At 46.0% G+C, this 15,927-nt stretch overlaps 1 protein-coding gene across 1 annotated transcript in view; it reads left to right on the top strand.

Annotated features, from left to right (window-relative positions):
- Positions 1-14,419, top strand: part of LOC311116153 (integrin alpha-11-like) — a gene marked incomplete at both ends in the record, with an annotated part of 33,290 nt that extends 18,871 nt beyond the window's left edge. Inside the window, 10 exons of the mRNA XM_084191278.1 lie at positions 1,044-1,142; positions 11,134-11,210; positions 11,673-11,756; positions 11,990-12,080; positions 12,256-12,369; positions 12,476-12,559; positions 12,649-12,759; positions 12,862-12,957; positions 13,756-13,869; positions 14,339-14,419. Coding sequence (XP_084047404.1) covers positions 1,044-1,142; positions 11,134-11,210; positions 11,673-11,756; positions 11,990-12,080; positions 12,256-12,369; positions 12,476-12,559; positions 12,649-12,759; positions 12,862-12,957; positions 13,756-13,869; positions 14,339-14,419 — 951 coding nt within the window. The remainder of the gene's footprint in view (positions 1-1,043; positions 1,143-11,133; positions 11,211-11,672; positions 11,757-11,989; positions 12,081-12,255; positions 12,370-12,475; positions 12,560-12,648; positions 12,760-12,861; positions 12,958-13,755; positions 13,870-14,338) is intronic.
- Positions 14,420-15,927: the final 1,508 nt, after the last annotated feature.

Raw genomic sequence — 15,927 nt, 5'->3', positions numbered from 1 at the left:
TACCAGTACTACAGACAACAGTATACCAGTACTGCAGACAACAGTATACCAGCACTGCAGACAACAATATACCAGTACTACAGACAACAGTATACCAGTACTGCAGACAACAGTACACCAGTACTGCAGACAACAGTATACCAGTACTGCAGACAACAATATACCAGTACTACAGACAACAGTATACCAGTACTACAGACAACAATATACCAGTACTACAGACAACAGTATACCAGTACTGCAGACAACAGTATACCAGTACTGCAGACAACAGTACACCAGTAGTACAGACAACAGTATACCAGTACTGCAGACAACAGTATACCAGTACTGCAGACAACAATATAACAGTATACCAGTACTACAGACAACAGTATACCAGTACTGCAGACAACATACTGCAGACAACAGTATACCAGTACTGCAGACAATAGTACAACAGTATACCAGAACTGCAGACAACAGTATACCAGTACTGCAGACAACAGTATACCAGTACTACAGACAACAGTATACCAGTACTGCAGACAACAGTATACCAGTACTGCAGACAACAATATAACAGTATACCAGTACTACAGACAACAGTATACCAGTACTGCAGACAACATACTGCAGACAACAGTATACCAGTACTACAGACAACAGTATACCAGTACTACAGACAACAGTATGACAGTACTGCAGACAACAGTATACCAGTACTGCAGACAACATACTGCAGACAACAGTATACCAGTACTACAGACAACAGTATACCAGTACTACAGACAACAGTATGACAGTACTGCAGACAACAGTATACCAGTACTACAGACAACAGTATGACAGTACTGCAGACAACAGTATACCAGTACTGCAGACAACAGTCTGTCTATTGAAGAACAAGCTTTCTTCAAATACAGTCTGAAGTACTACTGCACATATTCTAGCCATATAGAATATAATTATTCCTGAGGGAATTCAGGGTTGTCTTATGTAGAAGCTTGTCTCTCTCATGTTTCTCTCAGTCACTGAGTGTTTTATCTGTGTTTCCATCTCAGGACAACTCGGATATCAAGATAGAGTGTCGCAGTGAGGACAGACAGAGGCATGAGAGGACCTGCAACGTCAGCGCTCCCTTCATGAGAGCCAAGACTCAGGTGAGTTGGAGTCCCTTTAGTAACACGGTCGCTCAAAGTAGACCACAGTGAAACACAGTTCACCACAATGAACCATACCAGACCATTCATGACCACAGGGTACCACAGCTGCTCCTAGTGGAGTACTGTAGCATATCGCAGACCAAAATAGGCAACCATAGACCGCAGCAGTGGTTACCAAAACACTAAACCAGAACAATGGACCATTAAAGACCATAGTATAGCAATACAGACCGTTTGCAACCACAGCGGGACCACAGAGGTTCATATTTACCCAGAGTTGATCAAGGTGAACCATGGTTAATCTATATGGGGTTGATCCCTGACATTTTACAATCAAGTCACCCACCTATCCCATGTACCCAACCCAACCCGGCCATCTAAGAGTTACAGAAGAGTGTCCTTCCTACCCCAACCCCCGCCAAAACGGCTGTCAGCAGTGTGCCCTCCGCGCACCAATCTGGCAACCCCCACCTTCACCACTACTTTAATATTGTCAATATTATTGTGCAACAGTTCTCCTGGGCTTGTCACAGCGATAACAAAATATCAGCTACCATTATTTTAATAAGATGGGCGATTGTTATCATAAATGACATCTCTCACAGTACATAACCGTGAAACAATGTTATTGATGGTTGCATTGTGACTGTGACCTTTGGCTCACACTTGTTGCGTGGAAACTCGAATCTCTTTGTACTGTTCCGTTTTTTTCTATTTTGCAGGCCACTAACGTCCAATTCTGCCCTGAAATCTGTGGACCTTTAAGTTCATATACGAATCAAAATTGTCCTCTGGGACCAAGGGTTTATTGTTAAATGACTCCATTGAATCAGTCTGTTACAGTTGCTGAGAAGAGCGTAGAGATTTCAGCCGTTGCCGAGGTGATGACAATGATACACTACTCTTGTTCACTTTAAGTGTGTTATAGGAGTAAGCCATTATGCATCACTGAATGAGACGTCTAGAAGGACATGTTTGTTCAGTGTACCTGGTAAAGGAGTACAATGAATGTCTATGCAACACTGCATTTGGACAAATGATGTAATGTAGACTACAGAGGTTGCTTTCCCTTGCTTGGAGCATCAGACAGGATCAAATGAAGATAGATGAGATATACAGTATGAAGAGATATTTTAATGATATGTTCTGCTACAGATTCCCCTATCTGATTGTCTGTTTCAACTTTCTGACTGATGTTTAGCATAATTTCTCCACTTATATCTTCCTTCCCAGGCCTGTAATGTCAACCATATTTATTAGTCTTTCCTGTCGGCTGTATGTTTTGTATTGTAATGTGTAGAGTTTTCCTTTTTTGAAAGAGACATGTTTGAATTTACTCTTAGAAAAAGGTGCCCATAGGAGAACCCTTAGACTAACCCTTTTTGGTTCCAGGTAGAACCATTTTGGGTTCCATGTAAAACCTTTTCCACAGAGGGTTCTACATGGAACCCAAAATGGTTCTACCTGGATCCAAAAAGGGTTCTACCTGGAACCAAAAAGGTTTATCCTATGGGGACAGCCGAAGAACCCTTTTGGGTGTGCTGTTAGTTGACATTGACTGTAGATGTTCCAATGGCAGTTACGATACCCCTCCTCTCTCTCCATTTGGCCTTGTCTACCCCTCCTCTCTCCCTCTCTCTCCATCCTGAGGTGCTGAATTTTCAGTTGAAAGTCTTTTGTCTGGTCTAGCAGGCCCAACTCCTCTCCAAAACACCAGTCTTCCTGACCGTCACTACTCCACTCCTCCATAGTGAATGCTCTCTAGCAGGCCCAACTCTCTCCAAAACACCAGTCTTCCTGACCGTCACTACTCCACTCCTCCATAGTGAATGCTCTCTAGCCGGCCCAACTCCTCTCCAAAACACCAGTCTTCCTGATAATCACTACTCCACTCCTCCATAGTGAATGCTCTCTAGCCGGCCCAACTCCTCTCCAAAACACCAGTCTTCCTGATAATCACTACTCCACTCCTCCATAGTGAATGCTCTCTAGCAGGCCCAACTCCTCTCCAAAACACCAGTCTTCCTGATAATCACTACTCCACTCCTCCATAGTGAATGCTCTCTAGCAGGCCCAACTCCTCTCCAAAACACCAGTCTTCCTGATAATCACTACTCCACTCCTCCATAGTGAATGCTCTCTAGCAGGCCCAACTCCTCTCCAAAACACCAGTCTTCCTGATAATCACTACTCCACTCCTCCATAGTGAATGCTCTCTAGCCGGCCCAACTCCTCTCCAAAACACCAGTCTTCCTGATAATCACTACTCCACTCCTCCATAGTGAATGCTCTCTAGCCGGCCCAACTCCTCTCCAAAACACCAGTCTTCCTGATAATCACTACTCCACTCCTCCATAGTGAATGCTCTCTAGCAGGCCCAACTCCTCTCCAAAACACCAGTCTTCCTGACCGTCACTACTCCACTCCTCCATAGTGAATGCTCTCTAGCAGGCCCAACTCCTCTCCAAAACACCAGTCTTCCTGACCGTCACTACTCCACTCCTCCATAGTGAATGCTCTCTAGCAGGCCCAACTCCTCTCCAAAACACCAGTCTTCCTGATAATCACTACTCCACTCCTCCATAGTGAATGCTCTCTAGCAGGCCCAACTCCTCTCCAAAACACCAGTCTTCCTGACCGTCACTACTCCACTCCTCCATAGTGAATGCTCTCTAGCAGGCCCAACTCCTCTCCAAAACACCAGTCTTCCTGACCGTCACTACTCCACTCCTCCATAGTGAATGCTCTCTAGCAGGCCCAACTCCTCTCCAAAACACCAGTCTTCCTGATAATCACTACTCCACTCCTCCATAGTGAATGCTCTCTAGCAGGCCCAACTCCTCTCCAAAACACCAGTCTTCCTGACCGTCACTACTCCACTCCTCCATAGTGAATGCTCTCTAGCAGGCCCAACTCTCTCCAAAACACCAGTCTTCCTGACCGTCACTACTCCACTCCTCCATAGTGAATGCTCTCTAGCAGGCCCAACTCCTCTCCAAAACACCAGTCTTCCTGATAATCACTACTCCACTCCTCCATAGTGAATGCTCTCTAGCAGGCCCAACTCCTCTCCAAAACACCAGTCTTCCTGATAATCACTACTCCACTCCTCCATAGTGAATGCTCTCTAGCAGGCCCAACTCCTCTCCAAAACACCAGTCTTCCTGATAATCACTACTCCACTCCTCCATAGTGAATGCTCTCTAGCAGGCCCAACTCCTCTCCAAAACACCAGTCTTCCTGATAATCACTACTCCACTCCTCCATAGTGAATGCTCTCTAGCCGGCCCAACTCCTCTCCAAAACACCAGTCTTCCTGACCGTCACTACTCCACTCCTCCATAGTGAATGCTCTCTAGCAGGCCCAACTCCTCTCCAAAACACCAGTCTTCCTGACCGTCACTACTCCACTCCTCCATAGTGAATGTTCTCTAGCAGGCCCAACTCCTCTCCAAAACACCAGTCTTCCTGACCGTCACTACTCCACTCCTCCATAGTGAATGCTCTCTAGCAGGCCCAACTCCTCTCCAAAACACCAGTCTTCCTGACCGTCACTACTCCACTCCTCCATAGTGAATGCTCTCTAGCCGGCCCAACTCCTCTCCAAAACACCAGTCTTCCTGATAATCACTACTCCACTCCTCCATAGTGAATGCTCTCTAGCCGGCCCAACTCCTCTCCAAAACACCAGTCTTCCTGATAATCACTACTCCACTCCTCCATAGTGAATGCTCTCTAGCAGGCCCAACTCCTCTCCAAAACACCAGTCTTCCTGATAATCACTACTCCACTCCTCCATAGTGAATGCTCTCTAGCAGGCCCAACTCCTCTCCAAAACACCAGTCTTCCTGACCGTCACTACTCCACTCCTCCATAGTGAATGCTCTCTAGCAGGCCCAACTCCTCTCCAAAACACCAGTCTTCCTGACCGCCACTACTCCACTCCTCCATAGTGAATACACCCTAGAAGAGACATTGAAAAGCTGAAATAAATAATTCTCTCTACTATTATTCTGACATTTCACATTCTTAAAATGAAGTGGTGATCCTAACTGACCTAAAACAGGGAATTTTTACTAGGATTAAATGTCAGGAATTGTGAAAAACTGAGTTTAAATGTATTTGGCTAAGGTGTATGTAAACTTCCGACTTCAACTGTATATCCTCCTAACAGCCCTACACAAACAAGTATCCAGACTAAATATGTATCTATGCCCCTAAGGACTGAACATAAGTGTTTTTTAACCAAACACCCATCTGATCTTCTCTTTTTAACCTTATATGTTCTGGTAGCCAGAGATGAAACTCCATGGCATGCCAGAGAACATTACAACACATTCAGGCATAAAGTAACCTGGAGACATCAACAGTAACAGTAAATGCTTTATTTCTAGTAGCACAGAAAGACACTTAAAATGGAGATGTATTCTGTCCAATAAAATATCTGTATAATCAAATACACATTTAATTAAAGGTCACACACACACACACAGCGATCAAGTAAAGTGGCCTCAGTAAACCAAATGTTTCATCCGCTCCCCAATCCTCCCACCGCATTACCCCACCAAGTCATTAGCACAAATAATGGTCATCTCCTTGACAACAGAATTACCCCAGGATTATTTCCTTCATATTCTCTCCAATAAAAACCATTCTGAGGGATCTGATCTGGGGTCATGTTGAGGGACCCTTCTGAGGGATCTGATCTGGGGTCATGTTGGGGGACCCTTCTGAGGGATCTGATCTGGGGTCATGTTGGGGGACCCTTCTGAGGGATTTGAGATGGGGTCATGTTGGGGGACCATTCTGAGAGATCTGATCTGGGATCATGTTGCGGGACCCTTCTGAGGGATCTGAGCTGGAGTCATGTTGGGGTAACCTTCTGAGGGATTTGAGATGGGGTCATGTTGGGGGACCGTTTAAAAAAAACTCAATGAACGAATCACCCACAGTCATTGTGTTTGAATGGGAGCCAGACGGAGCCACAAGCCTGATGTGTTCTGTTCTGGTTGGGTCTCTTTAAAGTGTGGTACCGAGTTAAGACTCCCAGTACACCACCCTAGCTGCAAAGCCAGCCCAGTGAAACCAGCAGTGTTCCCTGTAGAGAGCAGAGGCCAGCCCAGTGAAGCCAGCAGTGTTCCCTGTAGAGAGCAGAGGCCAGCCCAGTGAAACCAGCAGTGTTCCCTGTAGAGAGCAGAGGCCAGCCCAGTGAGACCAGCAGTGTTCCCTGTAGAGAGCAGAGGCCAGCCCAGTGAGCCAGCAGTGTTCCCTGTAGAGAGCAGAGGCCAGCCCAGTGAAACCAGCAGTGTTCCCTGTAGAGAGCAGAGGCCAGCCCAGTGAAACCAGCAGTGTTCCCTGTAGAGCGCAGAGGCCAGCCCAGTGAAACCAGCAGTGTTCCCTGTAGAGAGCAGAGGCCAGCCCAGTGAGACGAGCAGTGTTCCCTGTAGAGAGCAGAGTCCAGCCCAGTGAGACGAGCAGTGTTCCCTGTAGAGAGCAGAGGCCAGCCCAGTGAAACCAGCAGTGTTCCCTGTAGAGAGCAGAGGCCAGCCCAGTGAAACCAGCAGTGTTCCCTGTAGAGAGCAGAGGCCAGCCCAGTGAAACCAACAGTGTTCCCTGTAGAGAACAGAGGCCAGCCCAGTGAAACCAGCAGTGTACACAGCTGATACAAATAATCAAAGATGAATGATGAGTTGATTATTTAAATCAGCAGTGTAGTACTAGGGGAAAAAACTAAACGTGCACCCCGTGGGGTCCCCAGGACCAAGTTTGGGAAACACTTTGCTACGGTGTCTTGAGTTGGCCCAGAGCAGAGGAGAGTACCTAAGGCACTTTCTGGTTTTACATTCTCCACAGTGTCAGGGCTCTGATTGGCCCCAGTCATTACCCACACTACTCCACTGTGTCAGGGCTCTGATCGGCCCCAGTCATTACCCACACTGCTCCACTGTGTCAGGGCTCTGATCAGCCCCAGTCATTACCCACACTGCTCCACTGTGTCAGGGCTCTGATCAGCCCCAGTCATTACCCACACTGCTCCACTGTGTCAGGGCTCTGATCGGCCCCAGTCATTACCCACACTGCTCCACTGTGTCAGGGCTCTGATCGGCCCCAGTCATTACCCACACTGCTCCACTGTGTCAGGGCTCTGATCGGCCCCAGTCATTACCCACACTGCTCCACTGTGTCAGGGCTCTGATCGGCCCCAGTCATTACCCACACTGCTCCACTGTGTCAGGGCTCTGATCGGCCCCAGTCATTACCCACACTGCTCCACTGTGTCAGGGCTCTGATCGGCCCCAGTCATTACCCACACTGCTCCACTGTGTCAGGGCTCTGATCGGCCCCAGTCATTACCCACACTGCTCCACTGTGTCAGGGCTCTGATCGGCCCCAGTCATTACCCACACTGCTCCACTGTGTCAGGGCTCTGATCGGCCCCAGTCATTACCCACACTGCTCCACTGTGTCAGGGCTCTGATCGGCCCCAGTCATTACCCACACTGCTCCACTGTGTCAGGGCTCTGATCGGCCCCAGTCATTACCCACACTGCTCCACTGTGTCAGGGCTCTGATCGGCCCCAGTCATTACCCACACTGCTCCACTGTGTCAGGGCTCTGATCGGCCCCAGTCATTACCCATACTGCTCCACTGTGTCAGGGCTCTGATCAGCCCCAGTCATTACCCACACTGCTCCACTGTGATCTCTTCCAAGCCCATACCACTGAGGCCAACCATTAGGGTTATTATTACAGTCAAAATCCTCCCCCCAAAGGACCTGGCATAAACTGACCCAGTCCTCAGCATTGTGGTCAGGCAGACAACAAGATGAACATTCCTTTGACATATCTGATGCCTACAGAACACTGTGTGTGTTTGGTTTTACTATCCTTGTGGGGACCAGAAGTCCTATTTCACCGGTACCCATAAGGAAAAAGGCAATTTTAGGCTTAGGGGTTAGGTTTAGGTTTAGGTTTAGGAGTTAGAGAAAATAGGATTTTGAATGGGAATCAAGTGTTTGGTCCCCACAAGGATAGTAAAACAAATGTGTGTGTGTGTGCGCGCGCGTGTGTACAAGACTGTGTGTGTGGGTGTGTGTTTGTGTGTGTGTGTGATAATGTAGGGGTTCTTGTTTGTGTACATGCAGTGTCTGTGTTCTATCAGAGTTGAGGGATTCTTTACAGGCAGGAACATAGCTGCCTCATTAGGCATTCCTTCCTGCCCAGTTGGAATGAATCAGGGGTCCATCATGAGATGGAGGACAGTAAACAATGCTTCCCCGCCTCTCCTCCTCCTTGAATGGGGCCAAGGATAGCAGTTAGTGGGCTGACTATGTACTGTATACTAAATACAGCTGGAAGTTAGGCTTGTTTGTGTCAGTTTTTGGGGCGAGAATGCCCTCACTGCTAAGTGTTGCAAGGATTGCTTTGTAATTCTGAACAGGTTGTTTGTTGTGGTGGTTTTATGTGTACAGTAGCCTCACTTGTCATAGTAGACAGACACATGGCTGGCAAGGAGACTTTTGTCCAAATTCTAAATATGATTAAGCAATACAGTGGGCATAGAAAGTAACCACCCCCTTCCAAAATGTTCACCTTTTGTTGCCTTACAGCCTGAAATGAAAACACATAAAATTAGACTTTATTTACACACAGTAACTCACGATATCCAAGTGGAGAAAAAATTTATTTAAAACTCTGAAAATGAATTACAAGTAAAATTGTAAAATACCCTATTTGGACAAGTGAACAACCCCCCCCCCCACAATATCACAAGCACTCCACAAATCTGGCCTCTATGGGAGGGTGGCAAGAAGAAAAAAAACACTCCTCAAAAAAAGCCACATCATGTCTCGTTTGAGCTTTGCCAAAAAGCACATTGTAGATTCCGAGGCCAAGTGGCAAAAGGGGCTGTGGTCAGATGAGACCAGAATTGAACTTTTTGGCCTGAACGCAAAATGATATGTCTAGCGAAAACCCAATACATCTTCCCTCCCAAAGAACACCATGCCTACAGTAAAGCACGGCGGTGGCAGCATCCTGTTGTGGGGGTGTTTCTCTTCAGCAGGGACTGGAGCTCTTGTCAGGATAGAAGGGAAAATGGACAGTGCAAAATACCAACAGATTCTTGAGGAGAACCTGCAGCCCTCTGCCAGGAAGTAGAAAATGGGAAGATGGTTCACGTTTCAACATGACAATGACCCAAATCACACCGCCAAAGCAACCATACAGTGGCTGAAGGACAATAAGGTGAATGTCCTTGAGTGGCCTAGTCAGAGCTCCGACCTAAAACCTATAGAGAATCTGTGGAATGACTTGAAGAGTGCAGTCCATGAGCGGTCACCATGCAATTTGACTGAGCTTGAACAATTCTGCAAGGAAGAATGGGTAAATATTGCACAGTCTAGGTATTCGAAGAGACTCATGGCTGTAATTCAAGCAAAAGGTGGTTCCACCAAGTATTAACTCTGGGTGGCGTTCACTTATCCAAATAGGGTATTTTACTGTTTTAATTGTAATTTCAAAAAATTGATTTTATTTTCTCCACTTGGATATTGTGAGTTACTGTGTGTAAATAAAGCCGGAAAAAGTCTGATTTGATGTGTTTTCATTTCAGGCTGTAAGGCAACAAAAGGTGAACATTTTGAAAGGGGGTGGTGACTTTCCATACCCACTGTATATGGAAAATATAACACTCAACCTATCAGAAAGTGAGGTGGAGCTATGACCATACTCTTAGTAGGGGAGAGTGGGGCAAGTTGCCCCAAAAGGGTAAATTGCGTGACCCTTGTTTCTAGGGAACCATACACATAATATATTATTTGCCCAAATATTTAGGAAGAGGTCATCATTTCATGGAGTCTGTGAAGGAAGAAACTACATGGAAAAAGTGGTAAGCAAGTTAGGTCCAAAAAACTGTTTTTCACCAAGTCAAATAAATGTGTGTTAAAGGTTTCATGATCCTTGTATCTAAACCAACGTAAACCATTTTAAGATTGTTCTATACATCGGTTCGGGTCTCTATAAACTTCAATATGAGGTCCTAAACCTAGCATTAAAGTGCATCCTTGCAGCTGTGTGGGCTAATATAGTGAAAATGTTTGCCTTGGGGTAAGTTGAGCCAATGGTTGAGCCAAAGACAAGCTGAGCAAATTGAATTGTTTTCTTGCCAGGCTATGAGGGAACAGGTTCTGGCCAATGTTAAAAGTGTAGAAAACTACAAAGTGTTTGTTAGGCGTTAAGCCTGTGTTAAAAGACTCAGTGACCACTTTTTTTGGGACAAGCTATGTTTTCAAAACTGTAATGTTTACCTTCATTCTGATTATTTCCAGGGATACATAACATCCTGAAATATGTGTAGATATCGTTGTTAGAAATAATACTATATTTCCCTTGACGGAGTGATGCTGAATGTAAAAAAACTCCACTCTCACCTACATACCCAATCTGTTTACATCTACATGAAGGTTCTAAGGTTCCAGGGTTCTAAGGGTCGGTTTAGAATCAGGCATATGTAAACTCACAGTAGCTGCACTGTGGCTCCATGGAACCCATCCATGTTGGCAGTACAGTAATTGTGGGTGTGTTCAGTGCTTGGTCTTCAGAGGGGAAATGCCCTGGTTCTTTGTTGGGTACCAACAGGGCTGCAGGCTCCTTGGGTCCGAGGCCAATGACTTAGTCCAGGTTATTGCAGGCTTCTCTCTTTAATCCCTAATGTGGGATGTATTACTGTCGGAGGCTGGGGACTGATGAAGCGTACAGTTTGGAATGGTTTATAGCCAGGAGATCCCTCACCCAGTGACCCAGGGCTACTGCTCTCAGATCAGCTCTACTCTGCGTCCACACCTGTATGCATGTTCTGACTGTTCTGTTGGGCAAAACTCATGGGTAATGTGACTGGCACGAGCACCGTAACTGTAACATTGATGCAAACGCATGACATTTTGTCATCGTGGTACTATAATATTCTCTCTTGTCGTCGCCCGTGTAGGTGTCTTTCCGTCTGGAGTTTGAGTTCAGCCGATCAGTGTTCCTGGACCACGTACGGGTCATTCTAGAAGCCAGCAGGTGAGGACTCACTAAACCGCTTCAAATATTAAGCCGTTTTTTAATAACTTTGTCTGATAGATACTATTTTTACAGTTATAATCAGTGAGATAATGAGCTAATGTTCTTAGCTCAGGAGTTTCGGCTCTCCTGACTTTCCTAGTGTCAAACAGTCACTAATCAACAGATGAGGGTGGTGTCAAACAATCACTAATCAACAGATGAGGGTGGTGTCAAACATTCACTAATCAACAAATGATGGTGAAAACCTGCAGATACTGCATCTCTCAACAATGAACTGATTCATCACACTAACCACAGACTACAGATCCACCCAGTGAGAAGTAGGATATTGACAGAGACTGAGCTATATCTCTGAAATATGCTCTAATCATCCAAGGGTCAATTGGCATGCCGTCTCATTGGGTTGTGAGTTTGACATGTCAGAATAGTTGAAATGCTTTAAATGCTTTTTTTCTGCAGTGATGGAGAGGAGGTTACCTTAGCAGACAATTTCAACGACATCTTTCACCCGCTGAAATACGAGGCTGACCTCCTATTTACAAGGTTTGTCTTTCTCACAATGTCCTCTCTAACGTTCCTTCTCCTTCTGTCAGTCTCCTTAAATAAACTCTTGTAAAATAAACAGCTAACTAGCATATCAATACAATTCCCTGTCACTGGAACTGACGGATTCAATGTTAATTTAGTGTTGCACAGACATAATGGCAAACGTTAGATATACAGTATACAGATATACTGTACATGATATACTGTATCACCTTCCTTTCTACCTAAAGGGACTCCAACCCCTCTCGCTGTGAAATCAAAGCAGACCTCTCCCTGGAGGTACCGGGAAATATTGGCCCTCCATTCAACTTCACCTTCCAGGTGAGGACCAAATGTCACAACACACAGGGTTGCAGCACAATCATACAGCAACCACGCAACAATCAATTGTCTTTACAGTGTAGAAATACTGTATATTGCAATTACATCACAAAATACCCCCACTATTTTTTATTGCTTGAGTTAAGACTGAATAAGCGTTCTATATTTTTCACAGATCCAGAATCTGGGCTTCTTTCCGGTGAGGGACCTGCAATTGAATATAGAAATTCCAGAGATGACCAAAAACGGGAACCAGCTGTTGCAGATATCGGACTTCAATATTGACCAGGTGAGAGGACTTGAAAATCTAGCAAAGGTCTGCTTCCTTTGAGAGACCACCAAGTGTGTACTTATAATGTCTCCGTTCTAACAGAGATGTCATTCTGTCTCCTTAGACAGACGGTACCCGCTGCATACCCCCTCAACATGTGGCACAGAGCAGGGCGTCCCCAGAAGACCTCTCTCGAGTCTCACGCCTGGTAAACTACCCACACCATATGATTGCAACTAGCTTAACTAAATAATGGAACATTCTTAACTAACAAGCTTGTGTTTGGTCTCTATGCAGAACCACTCCAATACTCTGCCTCTGCCGGTCCAATGCACTGTCAATCTGAACCCCTACAGGGAAGTTAGCGTCAGAATCAGGGGGGCATTACGGTTGGACGCCTTGCATGCTGTGAGTATATCACACACACACACTACTAAACCTACACTCCTTGAGCATGTCCATGAGAAGTAACTTCCTGTTGTGTTCATTCACCCTCTCTTACACCATCAGCTGAGGTTCAAAGTCCTGGAACTGGTGACGAGCGCATCAGTAGAACTTCCACCTTCAAGCCCCATGTTTCTTCATGAAGAAAGGCCTGTCAGACATGTGAGTACAAATAACTCCAAGTCAAGACACACTTCAGTGCATAACCTTTTCTATAGAGTCATTCATTCATTCATTCATTCGATTGAAAACCTGTATTTTCAGTAGCAGCCTGTCCAAAAGCCTAGACTACTTTTCACTGTAGTTGCAGTTTATGTTCTACGAATATGCTTATTGGCTCCTAATAGCTATGCAGAATCCTCACAGCCAAGGCTGTTATTCTAACACACATTATTGACTGCATGGTGCTTAAGGACCGAAAGGACCAGCAGCAACACGTGTAGTGTAGCCCTGTGCTCCCATTCACTGCTCTTTGCTGCCATCTACAGGCCAATATTTACAGTTAAGCAATAACCAGTCACACAAAGTTGTTATGCACTCAACTCAACGCTCTTAAAAGCACATCCAGTTCCCTTCATCTCTGTTTTTGACGAGACTTCACGGGGAAGGAGAGCAGGGAATCATTTGTATTTTGAATGCATCATTGCTGAGATGGAATTCCAGCAAAAACAGTGATCCACACAAGATGACACCATGTTAACACTGACCCATAAATAAGCATCACGCAAGATAGATCTGCATATATTTGAGCTTTATAGGCACCTGTTACTTTCACAAACCCTAGAATCTGCCCTTTGGAAGTCTTCCAATGGTACAAAACAGCAACATGTAGTAAGATGCCCAACAGTAGACAGATAACATAATCTGTTGTAATCTATGGCGTGTTAACTGAACTAGGATCAGCTTTTGTTATTTGATCGGGGTGCCATTTTGTCTTGTTTTGGGTGCTCGTTCCCACAGATAATCCTGGAGATTAGGAAAGAAGGGGATTACAGAATCTCAATCTGGATTATCATTGGGAGCACGCTGGGAGGGTTGTTGCTGCTGTCCCTGCTCAGCCTAGCTCTATGGAAGGTAAGCCCTGCCCTACTGCCCTGGAGCTCTCATCATGTACAAACATTACAACAGCATGATGATCAAAATGTCCATGATACATTTATATGATATCTGGATAGTGCATTTACAGCAACAGGATTTGTTTGTTTATACTAGATAGATTATTGCCAGATTGCACCTGTAATTTTACTGTCCTGGATTAGTGTGCCATTTCAGGTGCACTCAGGCTCTTTCTCTAAATTCAGTAGGAGTGTTCTAACTGACTGATGTCTAGACAGTGTTGTAACTGCAGTGTTATTTATTGGACGACACTGCCCTCTTCTGGCAAAGAATGATTGTACATTATTGTATGTATTTTCCCACTAAGAATCAGCATTCCCAACACTGATAAAGCCAGTTGAGATTGTTTCTAGGAAAATGATCTAGAAGTATCTATGCCTCTCAATCTCACTTCTCCTTCCTCCCTCCTCCCTCCTCCTCCTCCAAGCTTGGCTTCTTCCAGAGGCAGAAGAGGAGAGAAGAGGATGAGCAGGAGACCAATGGAAAGGAGGAGGCGGAGGAGCGGTAACTAATGCAGGCGAGGGACCAGCTATCACACACACAGGGGACCCAACACTCAGGGACCGCCCCATCCCCCCGACCCGACACTACAGTGGTACAGTCCAGACGGCTCTGCAAGATGAGACCGTCAGATCAAGACCTGCTCAGTGCACTGGATGACCAACTGTACCTGTAAGACCCATGATGAGACGTCAGCACTGCCAACCATAATGCCCTGCCCTCCACTGCCCTGCCCTCCACTCCACTGCCCTCCACTGTAGTGCTGAGACTACTGGACCCTCCTCACCTCCCCTTCCCTGCCCCTGGTTACCCACCTCTAACCTCTACCCACCCTGCCCCTGGTTACCCACCTCTACCCACCCTGCCCCTGGTTACCCACCTCTACCCACCCTGCCCCTGGTTACCCACCTCTAACCTCTACCCACCCTGCCCTTGGTTACCCACCTCTAACCTCTACCCACCCTGCCCCTGGTTACCCACCTCTACCCACCCTGCCACTGGTTACCCACCTCTAACCTCTACCCACCCTGCCCCTGTTTACCCACCTCTAACCTCTACCCACCCTGCCCTTGGTTACCCACCTCTAACCTCTACCCACCCTGCCCCTGGTTACCCACCTCTAACCTCTACCCACCCTGCCCCTGGTTACCCACCTCTAACCTCTACCCACCCTGCCCCTGGTTACCCACCTCTAACCTCTACCCACCCTGCCCCTGGTTACCCACCTCTAACCTCTACCCACCCTGCCCCTGGTTACCCACCTCTAACCTCTACCCACCCTGCCCCTGGTTACCCACCTCTAACCTCTACCCTGTAGCTAGGCTATGGCACCCTTCCTCCTGACTACATTGAAGAGCGATGGAGAGATATTTTGGTTGATGTGTCCATTCCTATTGGTGTAATAATGACTAACTTAGAAAGGGCTGCAGTTATAATCAGACAATGATTCTGAGGCAAGCAGCTTAAATTTGATTCACCTTCGTAGGCTTTGTTTTGAGATAACGGTACAAGAAAAAACCTCAAGGTGCTGTGCCAACTGAAGGTCGGCTATATTGGCCTACTATGACCTACTGCGCTGACATGGGCAGTACATACTTCTGGAGAGAAACTCGAGGACGAAGAAGTTGGTGGCAGGTGCCAGTAGATGTGACTCTACCCGAGTGACTTTTAGAGAATGCTGTTGTGAACTGAAAATCTCTAAGGCACCAGTACAAGAATTGTAAACATTTAAGAAACTCTCTGGGTGCTTCTGCTACCAAAGAACTTGTACAGAGAACAGTTTTTTTTGAAAGTCCCAAGAAAATACCTTCTGTTTTGGAGATCCCACGTTTCTTCCTCTCTCTTCTCATACTAGTCCTATCTTCGTTGTAGGAAAATAAATGGAATAAATTCATAATTTTGATGCACTTTTACTTTGTAGAAATACAAACTTGAATTTTGTAAATAGTCAAGTACCTTTTTATACATAACCAAGTCTAATATTGTGATTTTCCAGTATTCACCCAAGGATTGTGA

This window comes from Coregonus lavaretus (assembly GCF_964263955.1).
Source record: "Coregonus lavaretus genome assembly, contig: HAP1_SCAFFOLD_780, whole genome shotgun sequence".
Classification (NCBI taxonomy): domain Eukaryota; kingdom Metazoa; phylum Chordata; class Actinopteri; order Salmoniformes; family Salmonidae; genus Coregonus; species Coregonus lavaretus.
This window is presented reverse-complemented; position numbering and strand designations above follow the sequence as displayed.